This window comes from Melanostigma gelatinosum, assembly GCF_949748355.1.
Source record: "Melanostigma gelatinosum genome assembly, chromosome: 13".
In the NCBI taxonomy this organism is placed as follows: Eukaryota; Metazoa; Chordata; class Actinopteri; order Perciformes; family Zoarcidae; genus Melanostigma; species Melanostigma gelatinosum.
Genome location: NC_136646.1, coordinates 16,963,155 through 16,979,448, shown reverse-complemented (window position 1 = coordinate 16,979,448; position 16,294 = coordinate 16,963,155). Strand labels below are relative to the sequence as shown.

General features: G+C 43.3%; 1 protein-coding gene across 2 annotated transcripts; it reads right to left on the bottom strand.

The window, feature by feature from the left end:
* Nucleotides 1-1,133: 1,133 nt before the first annotated feature.
* Nucleotides 1,134-15,617, bottom strand: srl (sarcalumenin). Of its 2 annotated transcripts, XM_079282023.1 has the most exons (7): nt 15,540-15,617; nt 7,406-7,510; nt 6,924-7,019; nt 6,103-6,138; nt 4,774-4,890; nt 4,058-4,291; nt 1,134-3,943 (listed from the first exon to the last, which is right to left on the bottom strand). In XM_079282023.1, the coding sequence occupies exons 1-7, from the start codon at nt 15,598-15,600 to the stop codon at nt 3,132-3,134; spliced, it is 1,461 nt and encodes a 486-aa protein (XP_079138149.1). In that variant the 5' UTR covers nt 15,601-15,617; the 3' UTR covers nt 1,134-3,131. The 2 variants fall into 2 exon arrangements, with proteins under 2 accessions (XP_079138149.1, XP_079138150.1); XM_079282024.1 differs by lacking the exon at nt 6,103-6,138.
* Nucleotides 15,618-16,294: the final 677 nt, after the last annotated feature.

Below are 16,294 nucleotides of genomic sequence, written 5' to 3'. Positions count from 1 at the left end.
CAGGGATAAGACAATATAATCCTACTGTATATATACAGTCTAGTGGAACTTGCTGACTACAGAGGGCTGTTTAATATTTCTCTCAGCTCACTGATTTGAGAATAAAGCATGAGGTTTCTTCTCAAATCAGTGAGCTGAGAGAAATATTAAACAACAGCCCTCTGTAGTCAGCACTGTGGCTTCACAGCTGAACGGTATATTGAGAAGAGCCCCAAGAGGGACAGTGGACTTCTTGCAAGATGACAGGATTTCCTCCACATTTGGATCAGAGTGCAATTTGCAATGCTGAGTTTTGTAACAAAACTTTGTGTTGAACTGGTGATTTTCAAAGCATTTCCTCTGCTGGTAAAAAAAAAAAACTGCCTTCTACATGTGTATGCTACGTGTTCATTATATGTGATCCGTGCATTTCTTGATGCCAATGTGTCTGTTTTGCGTTCAATCACAAAGGACTGTTTTGAAAACGCGTACATAAAGCAGCATTTTGTTGAGGTCATTGTGTATAAAATATTGTGGACACACACATACACGATAAGCCGAGGTGTGTGTGCATTAATGCCAATTGGCTTTGGTCTATGCCTAAGAGTGTTGAGCACTTATTAACTTTATTTTTCATTTGCAGTCTCCTCAGGATATATGCAAAATAATGTTTGAGGAAGAGTGGAAATACACTTTTTTAAGGTTTAGGTTTAAGTCAGTTTATCTCGGGGTCTCACACCCAGACATACAAACTCCATCTACCACACACACACACACACACACACACACACACACACACACACACACACACACACACACACACACACACACACACACACACACACACACACACACACACACACACACACACAGTCTCCTCCCCACTTCCAGTCACGACAAACTGTTGGTGCATTGCAGCTATAGGATAAAGTCATTGAAAATCCAAAAGTGAGAGATTGAACCTCCCGAGAAAAGAAACAACGAAATGGATGTAGATTGAGTTGTGATAAAGAGCTGTAGGCCAAGCAAAAAGGAGAGAAACAGAGATAGTGAAGAAAATCAGTTTGGTACAGGTTTTGATCTGTCTGCTTTCTTTTTTTGAGTCTCCCTGATTAAGGATTGATAGTTTTATCACAATAACCACAAAGTTTCACTACAGTCAATCAGAAATCTTTATTCTTTATCATCAAGCTTCCAAAGTTGGGCCAAGATTAATTTAAATTTGATTGCAAAACAAAAAAAGTGAATCCACAACTACTTAAATGGTACACACATCCGTTCCAGATCTAATTCACAGGTAAATTAAGATGATTAATGCTGAGATATACCAAAAGCACAACCACACAATGTAATGAGCCCGCGCTATTGCTCTACCACGATAAATGGTTGCCACGATGAGTGATCGTGGTCTGTATAACCTTTTACACTTTTACACAGCACTCTCTAGTGGGCATCTTCTGGATCTGCAGTGTAAACGTCCTAACATCCAGTGGAGCGCTCACACTCAAATAAACAGAGAAAATTAAGCAGTGTGTGTGTTTGTTAGTTTTCTTTTCTTTTTAATTAGCTATGTTTCAGATTTTAGTTGGGTAGACACTCTTCACAATGGGGTTAGTGAGGCAGGACACAGAGGGAACTGGAAGTGCATTTGTCCATGAGTTAACTTTTTGGAAACCTAGGCCTACCACTTATCCATCCATTTGTTTGACATTTTGGTAGATTGACACCACTCTCACCCATGGTGACGAAGTTACCGCCCAAGAAATATCCCTGTGTTGGAAGTGAAGCCGATCCAAAATGTCAAACTATTTTAAGCAGTAACCATGCCACACTTCTGGGAAGTTCATTGAGGTAGGCTTACATATGACTTTGCAACTCTGACACTGCAACATCGTTGTGGGTGTAAAAGTCAGGATTTAATTCTTCCTTCCTTCCACAGAGGTCAGGGGTCAACTCATGAGTCCTCCACTTTACCGTTACCGTAAGCTCACTTTTCGCACGCTGGGAAATGACAATCTTGCAGGGGTAGTAAAATTGTATAGCAGTTGGTGTTCAGTACACATACACAGCCTACTGCAATGGCCATTTAGAAAGTTTTCACATACAAATCAATAAATAGCTTTCTATCCGGCAGAAGAAATGGCTAAAGATAGCTATAATCCAACACATTCTTCACGTGTTATTTTTTATGGTCATTCAGCTAAAAGCTGGGAAGCGTATTGTTGAAGAAAAAAATAAAATCATAACACAGTATTGAATTTCTGCCAAAGACAAAATTTATAGACGAAGACAGAAACAGTAAGAACAGTTAAGAAGTGAAGCAGAATGAACATACCCACCCCGCTCTGAAGACTCTGACCCTTGAACCCTGACCTCTGCTTCCATCACAGTGCTCATTTCATAGGTTGTCAACAACCAGGACTGATGAGCGTATAAAACAAAAACGAATAACGGCCTTATTTGTTGCATTGGCAGGGTTGGTTCATGCTTCAGTTACACGAGGACATGCATGCATCTGTTAAATACAATCTAACATGCAATGTTAAAGTTAATCTATGTCAAAAGCAAAGGTTTGGATGACAAACATGTATAGCACCCACAAAAAGGCTACTTCAAAATCAGCTTCTGAAGCTTATGGAATTGACTCTCTGCAATGCAATTCTCAAGATTTTACAACACAAATTTGCAAGTCCTGTTTCTACTTTTTCCCATTTTATTCACATACAAGGGAGCTGGTATTTGACTGTTTTCAGTCTCGGGATTTTCAATTTTTATTTGATCTTGCTTTTTTCATTGCTGTGTTTCTTCACATCATTACTTTCCCAGCCCCCAAATCCCAGACAGTCCAAAGTGATTGTGCAAGGGAAAGAGGGGAGCATGTATTTTAACAAAACTCAGTGATCAGTGGCATGTTCTCATTTCTTCAGCACTTGTGTCCTTAAGCTGCCTTATCAAACAATGACCCTTCCCTCCCTCTATCTGCCTCATTCCTAGAGTCCCTAAATGCACCTCCCAATATTCTCCTGAGAAAAACAAACAAACACTATTCTCCTCTGTCTCCTCAACAATACAGGCGTTCTGACAAAAGCAAGGTTGGCTTCCACCAGACCCCTTCTCTTCTTACTTTCCCCACTCAAGTCATTTTGTTTTCGTCAGTTCTTCCGGTAGCGATTCTTTGGCTTTTCACCACAGCCGGTTGTCTCGCAGGAGGACAGGCCAGGCTGCTTCCCAGAGTTAATGCTGGTCAGAAGGGCAGGCAGCTCATTGGTGATTGCCCTCTCAATCTTCTCCAGCAGACAGCCTCCCATGTAGGAGCACTGAGCCGTCAAGGGCTTGAAGTTGGTGATCGGGTTGACGCCAAAGAAGTCACGGTAAGCGTCGCGGTTGGGCAGGTCAAACTTGCTGACGTTGGTCTTGGCTAGGATGGATTTGAAAATGTAGAACTTGTCTGGGTCGTCCACAATCTCCTTGAAGACTAGTTCAGGGTCACTGAAGTAGCTCATCTTCTCTTTAAAGGTCTGGACGTAGCGGTCCACCAGCAGGCCGTGGATACGTACGCGGATGCCATGCTGGCGGATGAAGGCGATTTTGTTCTCCATGCGGTTTTCAATCACCTGGTTCAGATCTTCCAGGAGGGAGATCTCCTCTCGCTTGAAGAGCTCACGGCTGGTATCGGGCGCATAGTCATATGGCCAGAAGGAGCTGACGTAGACGCGAGGGGGTTCGGTCACATTGATGAGGGGCGCTAAGCTCCAAAAGAGCGCTCCGTAGACTCTCATTAAGTCCTGGGTGGCCAGGTTGTCAGCCTTGTTTAGGATGATGCGGATCTGGGATTCGCGACCCTTTAACTGCCGGAAGAGCATCTCCAGCTCGAGGCCAACGTCCAGCTTGGTGGGGTCAAACACCACGAAGATCAGGTCAGCGCGGTCAATGAACCACTGGCAAACATCGTTGAAGGGATAGCCTGGACGGAAGAAGAGAATAAATAAATCACTGAATGCTGAGTTGCAGCCAGCTGCTTCGTATTTGCATTGTGATTTGTGAAAACCCGCAAACTGAAGGAAAAACTCTGTTTTACCTCTCTCCTGCTGTTTCCGGTTCTCAATGATTCCAGGTGTGTCCACAAAAGTCACGCGCTCCAGCAGCTTGTGGGGCATCTCAATACCGACCAGTTTTTCCAAGAAGTTTTGGCCAAACTTCTCCAACGGAGAGAAGGACCGAGCGGTGTCTGCTGCCATGACAATACCCTCAACAGAGCGGATCTTCTCGCCATGCGTAATTACAGTGAACTCAGAGGTGGTAGGCTCCGCTCCTGAAGACACATTTGTGGAAAACAAGATGGAGAAATTAACAAGGGCAGTACCAAGAAGAGGAACAGAGTCGGAAACATGTTAAAGAAAGAGAATCCCATGATGTGTATGCACAGGGGAAACGTTTACCTGCAATAAATGATTTTCTTGATGTTGTCATATCATCAGCTTTTAAGTTGAAACGGAAAATTTAGCAAATTCACAAATCCAGCAGTTCTGGAACACCATCATTAACATTAACATAGATCAAAGCTGCTGTCAATATGTTGAGCAGTGGTACTAAATTGTCAGAGATCATCGTTGAGTCTTCCTAAGAGGTCATGGATCTAATTTAACGAAACCTCTGTGATGCTGACTGTCTACTTGATAACCACTATGCATTCTTGCACTGACTTGCTCAATCCTGTAACTTTTAGATAAAGTCGCTGCCTCTCTAATAGTCCTGTAGATTTGTGATGACATTTAGGAAATCTGTGTAACATGCCTGTGTAGAGCTGATAGGGGCTGTCGTTCATGCCCAGGAGGTAATTGATCATAGAAGACTTTCCTACACTCCAGGGTCCCAGGAACAGCACCATGGGCTTGGAGGTAATCTCTCCATCTGTCGGGCAAGGAGAGACAACAGTGGTTAAAATCTATTTGTATGAAAAATTACGAGCGAACCAGTTATGCTGGGATTTTATTTGCGGCTGAGAAGAAAAGGCGCGAGAACTTGAGCTGTTCATGTTGCCAAAAGAAGCCAATGTTTGCAACGTTCTCCATTATCCTCTTAAAGATACACCAAAATACAATCCATCCATGAAGGTATGTTGTTAACTGTACAGTAGAGGCACGTCAGGGTAGCACTGTCACTCTTAATGAGCAGCGCAGAGAAATGTTTTGTAAGACGAAGAAAGCAAATAAAAAGAAAGATGAGCAAAGAAAGGCGCGTCAAAGCTGTTATGCTTCTTCATAAGAAAAGTCTCAACAAAGTGATACAGCCATAACTCAGGGACACAGGTCAAAGCAGTGCCATTGACTCCTCAGTGCGAGGCTTTCAGAGCAAGCTGCGTGTCTCATAACAAGCTGCCATGTGTGTTGTGACTGTGAGTGGACATGGTGTTGGGGGGGATAGGGTGCAGTCAAGTTCTGTTTTAACCTACTGGTCCAAAGCTGAATGAATTCAAAAGACGACGAGGATACAAATATCAAAAGAACAAAAACAAAAGAAGAACAAAGTGAACATGTCCTCATCAAAACACCTCTGAAACTCGTGGCTCTGAAATTGATAACAAAATACCAAAGTTTGACAAAAAGTCAGTCAATTCCCTACAAGCCGAACACTGACCATCCTCTCCCACCAGTGTCTCACGTGTCCTTTGCTAAAGCCAGAACTGCACATGCAACGCCCTCTATATTTTACATTTCATACGCAACTTAATGAGTGTTCTCTCTGTGAACTATCAATCCTAAAATTTCTAAAACTCGTTCAATTTACATTTCTTCCCTTTTACTTCTTTAATATGGAATTTAAATTGTGGAGCTTTGGTTGAAACTCTAAACGATTCTAAATCAAGAAAGTGTAAATCCATTTTGCTCCGTTTGGGTTGAACCTTTCACTTATGGATCACTTTGACTATCGGCCCCAATCTGTGCTGGTACACCTGGGTGTCACCCAAAGTGAAACCTGCTTGAAATGTGTGACCCCCAGAGAGCAGTGCAGAATTAATTTGTCTAAGTTGCTCACACATGTATGAGGACAAATGAAGGGGGAAAGAAAGGGGCTGAGCACTTCAGGCAGTGCCATGCACAGGTAAGCCCCGCCCACACCAACCTGTGGATGAGTCCCCGAGGGTTCGTCCAGGGTAGGCTGTTAGATGAGGGGAGCGGAGGGGATGGGGACAGGAGAGGGTGGAGTAAAGAGAGGCGGAGGGAATAGGAGGTGGAGGAGAGTGAGGAGTGAGGGTGTGAGGTCTCTAGTAACAACAGGGCGGGGTAGAGTAACAATGTGGATGAACGGGTGGGAATCGAGTCCCATATTTGACCTGATGTGTCAAACATGTCCGTCTACAAATGGATGGTATGCATTTTTGTAGTCGGTTGATAAGGTCGGTTGACTAAGTGATATTTGTCAAGTTTGCAAGCATGCTAATCCTAAAAAGCCACAAGAGGGCGAGCTTCATTTCACTGTGGGAAAGTAGAGTTTGTTCTTGCTGAGCTTGAAGTGAAGAAACAGTACACACTCGTTTAAAAATCATTTCAAAAAGTATGTCAATGAATAGAAGAAAAGGGGAAGAAATATTTGAAGGAGCATGAATGGAGAGATAATGACTACATGAGGTATATTGTTACTATTTCTGTACCTAAAAGCCTACAAATTACCTCTAAAGGTACTCATACACGTAAAAAAAAAAAGAGTACCCTCACATAACAGTGACTCTGAGAGTCCCCCCAAAAAAAACTAAAAAAACAAACGAGTGACATACGATGAAATCCCCAACAATGGAAAAAAGATCCTTCTGTTATGTTGCGGTTGACGGTGTGAGGATGATGCGTTTGTACAAACAAGTCAACACATCAGTCACCAAAGCAACCCAAACAGAGAAACCCACACATCAGACCAAAGTGCAGACGTAGCCAAAGCTTCTGTGATACCTGAGATCTCGTGCTGCCTCAGCTCATTGTACTTGTAGGCCTGCTCCATCGGCTTGATGGATGAGTGGTAGACGTTCCGCAACCGCTGTATAGCCCCTGAAGGAACAAGATAAGAGAGGGGAAAGGATGATGAAGACGTTATATAGAGATCTAAAAAAGAGGCAAGAGGGATAATTATACAGGCCATGATGGAGAAGAAGGAGAGAAATAAAAGTCCAATTTTGTAAAATTTCACTCTACCATGATAGTACAGTGGCTCCAGCCTTTCTGCATTAAAATGGTGCAGAAATGTGTTGCAAAACAAATGTCAAAGTTGCGGAACACATATGAAAGCTGAAAGGAAATCGGGGAGTGAGATTCAAAGGATAACACAGTATTCAACTGCTTGACATGCATCACTGAGGTAACTTCAATTCGTCAGACACAGTACAAGCGACCATAAAGCTTCATGAAAACACTTCTAATGAATCGTTGGTCCTCACCGGCATAGTCTCCTGATTTTTCCTCAGTTGCAAGCCGCAGCGTCTCGTCGATGTGAGATCTGTCCCTGAGGGCGGAGATGAAATCATCTCCTCCTTCTTCTTCCTCTGTAAAAGCAAAGACAAATGAACAAAATGGAACTTTGTTAAAGTTCTCAGTGTATTGTGCTTAATGATCTGATAACATGAGTCATGGAAGTGGACCGAGGTGGCTGCAAACCAATCAAGTGACAGTTTCATTGTGACGCTCTCACTATAGGGCTGATGGCAGCCAGTTATACATGTTCAATACAATGTTCAACAAAGACCAACGGTGTAGCTATTTCTGCATGCACGTCAGTCAGTACATTCTCCGTCTCAATAAGCACCACCACTGCTGGGAATTTAAGTGTGACACACAGATAAATGATAATAAGCACCGAGTGACAGCTTTGCATTCGACGCTAATAGCAACTTCAGACACAGCAGATATTTGAGCTGTCAGATGTTCGTCTGAGCTTTGATTTCATCTGCAGCCACAAGCACACTGAATGCCTCTTAACATTGTTTTTCCTTTCTGTCTTCCCCTTTTTTCTTTGTTAATTACAAAACCTGAATGATGACAACTAGCTAAGCATGAATAACAATGCATAGCCAGCTGCTATGCACAATTACATCTAATTGAACTGACAATTGTTGGTGATTACACTGTGGCACACATCCTCTACAACGTCCTTTTCCTGCTGTGTGATAAATGTAAATCATCCATTAGGAACAAGAACTAAATTCACCCTGTGCGCGCTCTCGCCAATTCTAGTCAATTCATCAGTTTTAATGTAAATGTGCGTAAAATAACCATGCCATGATCTCATATCTCTTTGGAACATATCGGCCCGTTCAGGTCTCAGCTGTTAGTACAATCAGCTCTTAATTTAGAAAGCAAATGCCGTAAATAAACATAGTTTGTTTGGCATCACCATGGGCTTTACAGCAACAGCAAAGATGAGAGGGGCCGAGAGAGAGAGAGAGAGAGAGAGAGAGAGAGAGAGAGAGAGAGAGGGGGACTTCCCCAGTTGCATTATGGACTGGGAGGAGAACTCAGAGCTGGACTGAGTGTTCCCATAAGGAATATAGGCTACACTATGAGACAATGATGTGCAATCCTGTGTTTTTTCTCTTCTATATTTACCCACCTATCACAGACCTATCGCACTGTTAGGCCTGTCCTTGTGTGTCCAGGCCTCAGAACAGGCCTCCTGTAGCCCCTCCCACACAGTCCGGCTTCAGACAAACCTGCTAGGGCTATGAGCTATATATAGAAGGAGTGGGGAAGTCTTCCTTGCTCATACCTGCATGTCCCTGAAGGGTTATTGGTCTTTGAATTCTAGCTTCCAGACACTGCCTTAACAAATTTGTTCGTGACAGAAACAGCTTGTTTCTGGAATTTTAAATCAGGTCGTAGCAGTTGATGAATTGCAGTCATTCAATTGTAAATCAGACTGTGTAAAACACACGGCATCGTCTGAATATTGATCTTGTTATATAAACACATCATCTGCATACTTCCTGTCAGCACAGGCCAGTTAAATTGAGTTTACTGGCACAGGAAACATATTAACATTGTTGAAGATGCTAAATTCAAAAATCAGATAAACTTTAGTGCTCTAGTGCTCAACTCAAAAGTTTGCTCTCACCCCCTCAGCTGCACACCTCTCCTCGGCATACATATGACAAAAAACTGTTCAACATTGCAGATGGAAAACTAATAATATCGTATGTTCGGATTAGGAGATCTGCATGTTTGTAGGATCAGAAAGCATGAAAAGTTGGCGCTGTTTCCCAGGGAACCTCTGATCTCAGCCGGATGGTTCTGCCTGCAGTACTCATCACCAATCAGAAATTGACTGGTGTGAAGCAGAAGCACTTGGTGCGGGAAGGTAAAATATAATTTCACAGACATCTTAGACCTGAGGGATGACACTGCAATCATTGTATGTACACTGCAGTCAGATACAGTCTCCCTTCAGTCATTTTGTTCTGTTACAGCATATTGAGTTGGAACTTAGATGTGACAGCTTTAAGTCATACACTCCATTACGCCCCTCTCAGCATCTTATCACCTTTCAAATACTACCTAATTGTACATTTGTGTACTAACCATCTTTTGATGAGAGAGATGCTAAGAAATGGTAGTTTTCTAGAGACAGAACCAAATATATCACAACAAAGGAAAAACACATGATGACATGGTTTTCTCCACTTTGATTGATCCTCATTAATGCTAAAAAATTTGAGGTATTACAAATAGTATATAATCAAAGTGACAATCAAACATCTGCTTAACGTATGCCACCATATTAATGTATGTATGTATCATAAAAATAACCTCATCGCTGACCTTGTGCACATTGCTATGTCTGCCACCATGGTACTAAATTAGTGCTGAAGCTTATGGATTTTTGTCTCGATGAATGTATACATTGTAAATAATGAGAGGGCGGCACGGTCATGGCATCCTGCGCCCTCACCTGGAGTGCAACCACCGGTCATGAGGCATGCGGTCAATGACTTCTAGTGTTCCTGGACAGACGTCAGAATGGCATTCTGCTTTGGGCAAAACGGATGCTGCATCGAATGACACGCTAAATCTTCTGAAGTCCTTTACAAAGTTGCTTACAAGCCTGAAGCAAACTGTTTCGATTGTATTCATGAACCACGGGTATTTAGGGGAGAAATATATTGTCGTTCAATGAGACGGTCAATAAAGCAGAGAAAGAAAGTTTCTCCGTTCATGACAAACACAGCACGCACTTTCAATCAATCAAATGAAAGCAAAAAGAGGTATTTCAGTACAGTATGTGCACAGGTAAACAACGATGTGACGATTAGGAAAGACCCCCTACGGTACGGCTCAGTCTTTAATTGAGACCCCAACAGTTGCTCTTTTGCAGGGTGGCAGCAATGACACACACTGCTGGTTGAGGAACAACGCAGCCCCACTGATGCTCCCTGAGTCAACCTGCTAAAAATAAGCCCGTTAAATGTTGCTCCCAGCACGGTGCAAGAGCAAGAAAAACCAAAAGGTTAGCAGCCAGAATAAAGGAGGGTATGAGTGATACTGCAATCCCTAAAATGATTCAGTGACTGCTCTGTATTTTCGAGGGGCACAGTAGGAAGTAGTGATAAGAAAAGAGGATGTATATCAGCTATTGCCAGAACAATGCAAGAGAAAATGGGTTCATCCTTTTATGCATCTGAGCTCATAATGGCAAGAGTGCCACTCCACTCAATGCATGTCGAAACAAGCAAATATACAACTTAAAAATAAATTGACAATAATCTTCAATGAAAGGCATTTTTTAAATCCTCCAATATAGGTCACATGGTCACTAAATTCTTACACAAAACCGTTTTTTAGCCCTTTAGACAGCAGTAGGTGACGTCATCTTGTAGCACTATCTGTGATACATGGCAGCCATTTTTGAAAACCCCAGACGATCGTGATGGTACACGTTGGCTGCATGTCAAATTGAGCCAAGAGAAACATTGCAAAGCAGGTATTGAAGTCATCTGAACACACACGACTACAAGATGAATTACACAATGAGGAAGTGTTTGAGAGAAGCCGGCTGTCAGAGGACACTAAGGGTGATTCAAGTTGGAGGCTGAAGTGGCTTTTGAGGATAACCATATCTTCACAGTGCCAGGCCTGTCCCTGCAGCACACAAAGCCAACTCAAGCTTCTGTAACTTGACTCATCACTCAGAAGAGCCGTATCTTTTAACACAAGCCTCTTGAGTGGGCCTTAACTGCTTCTAGTGTGTTAACACCTCCCAATCCAGTCGATCCCGGATGGAAGCAGTGGGACAGGGCTCTGCAAAGACCAGAGAGGCTGCAGAAGGCGGGCCTTGCATCAGCACTCAAAATGAACCCCTGCGGGCGCCAGGGAAGTTGAATCCCGGACATCTGCGCCCAGGACCATGTGTCCGCAATGAGCCCGTTGCCACACAACCCTCCCTGAGTTTGGAGAAACATTCTGGTGGCATCAGCACATCCAGTGGGAATGTTGGAGATTTAAGCCTACCGCGGCATCAGCGGCCGAGTAAGTCACACCTCGACTATATATCCTTGTGTGGAGGCCATTCAATCATCAGAAGGAAGGTCAATCACCTACTGTAAGTGTGGAACGTCTATATTTGCTCAATTGTAGAGAACACCTTCGCTATAAAGATCGATAGATGTATGAACACTTTTACTGGAGAAGGCTTCGTACTTCCCTGAAATAGGAGTCGTTCTTGTGTATGGTTTGTGGAGCCAATCACTATCCAATGTGGAAATACACAGCAAATTCTGCTGAAATGGAGATAAATTAAACAAAAATGTGTCGTGAGCTCTGTCAACTAATTCAGACAATCATAAGAACACAAGCAAACAGTGTTATGTCGGCAAAACATACAAGCAGGGATTACCCTATGTGCACAATATCATCTGATGTGGACATGAATTATGTGCTGGTATGCATCTGCAGACATGTGCACTTACTCTGTATATATTAGGTATATCTGTGTATGTATAAAACCCCTGGATCATGTTCTGCTTGGAACACAGTGGAGGTAAATTGAATTATGAACACGATGAGGGCGACAGGCCTGGAATCCCCAGTCAGAGGATTTATCCTGAGCACGGGGGGATTCAGGCAACCTTACACTGAAGGCCAGGGGGTTCCACTGGAAAGATCCATGGAGAGAGGCATCGGCTTCATTCAAATTTAAACAGACACTTTTCACATAACCACTGGTTTGTAAAATACCAAAGGATATAGCTAGCATTAATGCTCCAAAAACAATTCTCTTGCACACGTTAAGGACGTGGCTTATGCATTTCACTGAAAACGAAGCGAGTGAATACCAAGTCAACCTATCGAAATGCACATGATTTATCTTTTCCTCGAGCAGGGGTCAGAGGTGTGAGAGCAGTCAGCAGAGCTTGAGCAGGGCGTGGTGAGAAGAGGCCACGGATTGCAACAGGTGGCACAGCTTGTGAAGCTAGAACTCCCCCATAGTCAAAAATAGACCCACAATGGGTCAGAAGATGGACAGAGGAGGGGGCAGAATTGGTAGCTCCTATTTTAGTCAGTTTGGAGACTCAGAAACATCCACATCCCTAGAGCGGACTGTGTAGTACGGGCCAATGGACTGAGCGCTGTACTGTTAACTGGTTCAGTAGCTCATGTGAGTTTCAAATACAGTGCTGATACTTGGCAAATAAGACACACTGTGGTTTTCCTGGTACCTCAGGCATTTTACACAAGAAATGCAGTTCAATCACTCGTATAATTCATTACTTCCAAGCTAAAATTAAATCAATTAAATTCAAATTCATGTATTTCAGACAGACAGTCTTCAACGGAAAAGCCAGACTATTTTCTAGATGCAAATGTTGGTGTATTCTGTTTTACAGAAAACAAACAAACAAAAGACATCACTGGCCCTGAGGGTTGCCACTGGCCCTTACAGACCATGTCATGTGAAACACATCCAGATTTTAATTTATTGTATTAGACCTCTAAGGGGTCACTGACAAGTCGACATTTAGTTGAGTGACAAGCTCAAAGGAAGGCGCAATGGCAAAGACACGTCACCCTGAGTTGTTGATTCTGCCGCCTCTATCTCTGCTTTCCTGTTTAAAAGCCAGGAGAGGCCGTCAGGTGCCCTTGGGACTGTTGGGGCTTGTCTTAAGAAGGGGTGTGTTGTAAGGCAGTGGAGTGTGACTACTGCCAGCGTAGGGATGTCCCAGACATGCCACATACCATTAGAGCAGATCACGTGGAGACAGTGTGTATGTCTCCCTTCCGCAGAGCGAGGAGGTCAGAGATGTTTTTACTGTATCGAGGATGGATAGTGTTACCACTCAAGTATGAACACATTGGTGTGAAGAACTAATCAAGGTCCCAAAGAGGCGGTGATATATTTGTATATCAAAAAAAAGTCAGCTCTCAGGTTCTGAGTGTTGCATTTTAGCAATATGTTGTAATTGTATTTGCATGAATGACATCGTATATTGTATTAAGCAGCTTTCTTAAAACCCCTTTCACGCTCAAACTCCACATATAACATCAAAATCTGTACATGGATTCAATTGTAATTGGTCAGTCAGCGCCATTCACACAAGACCTGATTAGTGTAGGGTGTCTGGCATCCTTAAAATAACCCAATAATTACTATAGCAACCTCTGTTTACTCCTACATGACATGTGAGCATCATGGGACCAGGTAACCTGTTGACACATTCACCACCACCAAAACAACACAGGTTCCCTCTGCTCCTTGCTTTGGTGTAAAATATGGAAGCTATTGAACACCTGCTGGTAAATGACTGTGAGGAAATTATTGAGGCAGAGTCAGATGAGCTCACCAGGCTTGGGAGATATTTTTGGCCTTACTACACCTGCAGGTGTGTTCACACTGCTACACCGGAGCCTAATGATGTCGAACCATACACGTAGGAATGCATTTTTATCACAAAATGATTCCCTTTATTCTGCCTACAATTTCCAAAGTCAAGGTGTCCTTGCTTTACATAATTATATTGTTTTAATCAACTGGCTTCAGTCTTTATATTTGTTTGAGACAAAAATTAAAGACATCAACAACATCAAGATTACCAGGTCAATGTTTCAGCTGTTTGTTACTCACAAACTGTACACAAAATCGACTACATGGAGTTCCTGATATCGATCTAACGGATCAATAACACAATTGATTACGCACTGAGCGGCAAGGAGTTCAGGATTCTCATAATTGTCCATAACCTGCAGGTACTGGACTCAAAACTCCTGTGTGCGATGCGGCGTTCACAAAATGAATACCGAAGGCCACCAAAAGATGCACGGGGCTGCAGAAGGGGTCTATGAAGGCATGAGTTGCAGCCAAAGCCCGGGCCCCTCCTGCCTGGAGAATGCATGTCCCTATAAGGTCAACTGCTGGGAATAAATTGCGATTGTGACAGTGCAGAGTGACAGCAGCTGTGCTGTGTATCTAAAGAGAAGCATGGGGCTGGGAGGGGTGAGGAGTCAGAAGGGATGGGGAGTGGAGCGGAGGGAGGGAGGAACTGTAATGAACAGTGTTGGGTTTCAGGAGGCCTTCCAATCTTAGACACTTGACAGCAGCGTGGAATATGGAGCCCTGGGCCCGGGCTGTGGAGCTATACCCAAGGACGGACAAGGGTGACGGACAAGGGTAACGCCAACCACTCTAGTCCAGACCCGGTGACCAGTCCGCATTTTTAGAATCGGTAACTCTGGGAGAAGATGTTGTCAGTGTGACATTTAACTTCATGGGTGCCATCTAATGTCTGTATTGTGAAGTTGTCTCGATCCCTGTCGGAAATGTTGCCCCCTAAAGGTATTCAAAGTCTGGATTAACAAAACCAAACCAAGTTGTGGAAAATAAAGTTCAAGAAAGAATTTTGACTGTTCATTCAAGTTCCCGCATGGCTGTTAAACTAAGACTTTCCATCAGCTGGTGCCGTGCATTAGGACAGCTGACATGCTGTCAGTCCACATAGAGCCTGAACTCTAGTTTGAATGATCCTCAACTGCTCTCCTTTGTAGAGTCACCCTAAATGTACGATAAGACATTTCTTCATGCATCAAAAGTGTGGAGTGTGTTTTGGATTTTGATGATTAGAAAGACGACAAAGTGCCACTCAAATCTAATTATAAACTGAGACCGATTTGAAATAGTCCTGCTTGGTTGCAAAGGGCTTACATTTCTGTCTCTGTCACTGTCTATCCTCGGCTGGTGTCCTCATGACTGTCACCGTCCCCAACGCACTCTGCCTCTTGAAAGCGGGGTGCCATTCCTGACCAAACTGCCTCCACGATGGACACAAGGGCTACTTTCGGCCATCTACTTTAAACAGTCTGAATCACAGCCTCTGAATCTCTGAAGGGTCACAGTATGATCAAGCTAACAGAGCAATCGAGCCTTCATTAAACATTCATTTAACCCGCCTCGAAATTTACACCACATCACTATTTCATTCATCGGCAGCATTTGTACACAAACGTATCTCGTGCCCACAATGCACCGCCCAACATAAAAAAAACGAGGAATCCGCCAGATGTTTGACCGAATGCTATCTTTAAAAGTCTTACCTGCTGTGGCCTGCAAATGCAGCAGGGAGAGGAAACAGCAAATCAAGACTGTACCCTTCATGATGGCTGCCAGGAGAACTGTGATAGTCACACAGACTATATATACCAAGGCAGGAAGGTTAAAGGGCATGCAGAGAGAAGAGGCGGAGCACAGAGAGGGCCAGTGGGTGGAGGGGCTGAGGTCTGTGAGTTGGAGCTGTTGCAGGAGTCAAGCAGCTGACTCCTTTTTAGAGCGGTGGCAGCTCGGACCGTGGCATAAATGTGTCAGTGCTGGATCACAAAACTTCTCACTGATGACGATTTTACAAAAAACTATACTATATAATGTATATGCTACTAGGACCTAAAAGGCAAACTGGTTTGAAATCAGCAGTATTGAAGGAAAGGTGAGATGAGAAGATTGATACCACTTAGTCTACGTATTGGAAGCAATATGTGTAAGAATTAAACAAACGAGACAAAAAGTGAATTAAGGTGAGCTTGAGAGGTGTAGGTTTAGGCAGGTTTTTGAACTTTGGAGAGGGGGCCAGGTTAGCTGCTTCTAATCTTCATACTAAAATATGCTGATTGATCCAGCGTCATACTTTGTATCAATATTCTCATCCAACTCTTGGCAAGAAGGTGAAGATGTGTATGTCCCAGAATGTTGAACTTTTCCCCCGAACAGTTCTAAAATTAAATTCTGTTTCTGTTTCTCTGAAACTAAATTTTGTAAAATGATCCTTTATAAGACCGTGAGAGAGAGAGAGCTGAAG

Bases quoted from the DNA above. Each gene is read 5' to 3' on its own strand.
- srl (XM_079282023.1), bottom strand. From the start codon at position 15,600: ATGAAGGGTACAGTCTTGATTTGCTGTTTCCTCTCCCTGCTGCATTTG. The intron at 7,511-15,539 runs GTAAGACTTTTA...TTGCTTTTACAG, and splicing joins GCATTTGCAGGCCACAGCAG to AGGAAGAAGAAGGAGGAGAT. The intron at 4,292-4,773 runs GCATGTTACACA...ATGTGTCTTCAG, and splicing joins CCCCTATCAGCTCTACACAG to GAGCGGAGCCTACCACCTCT.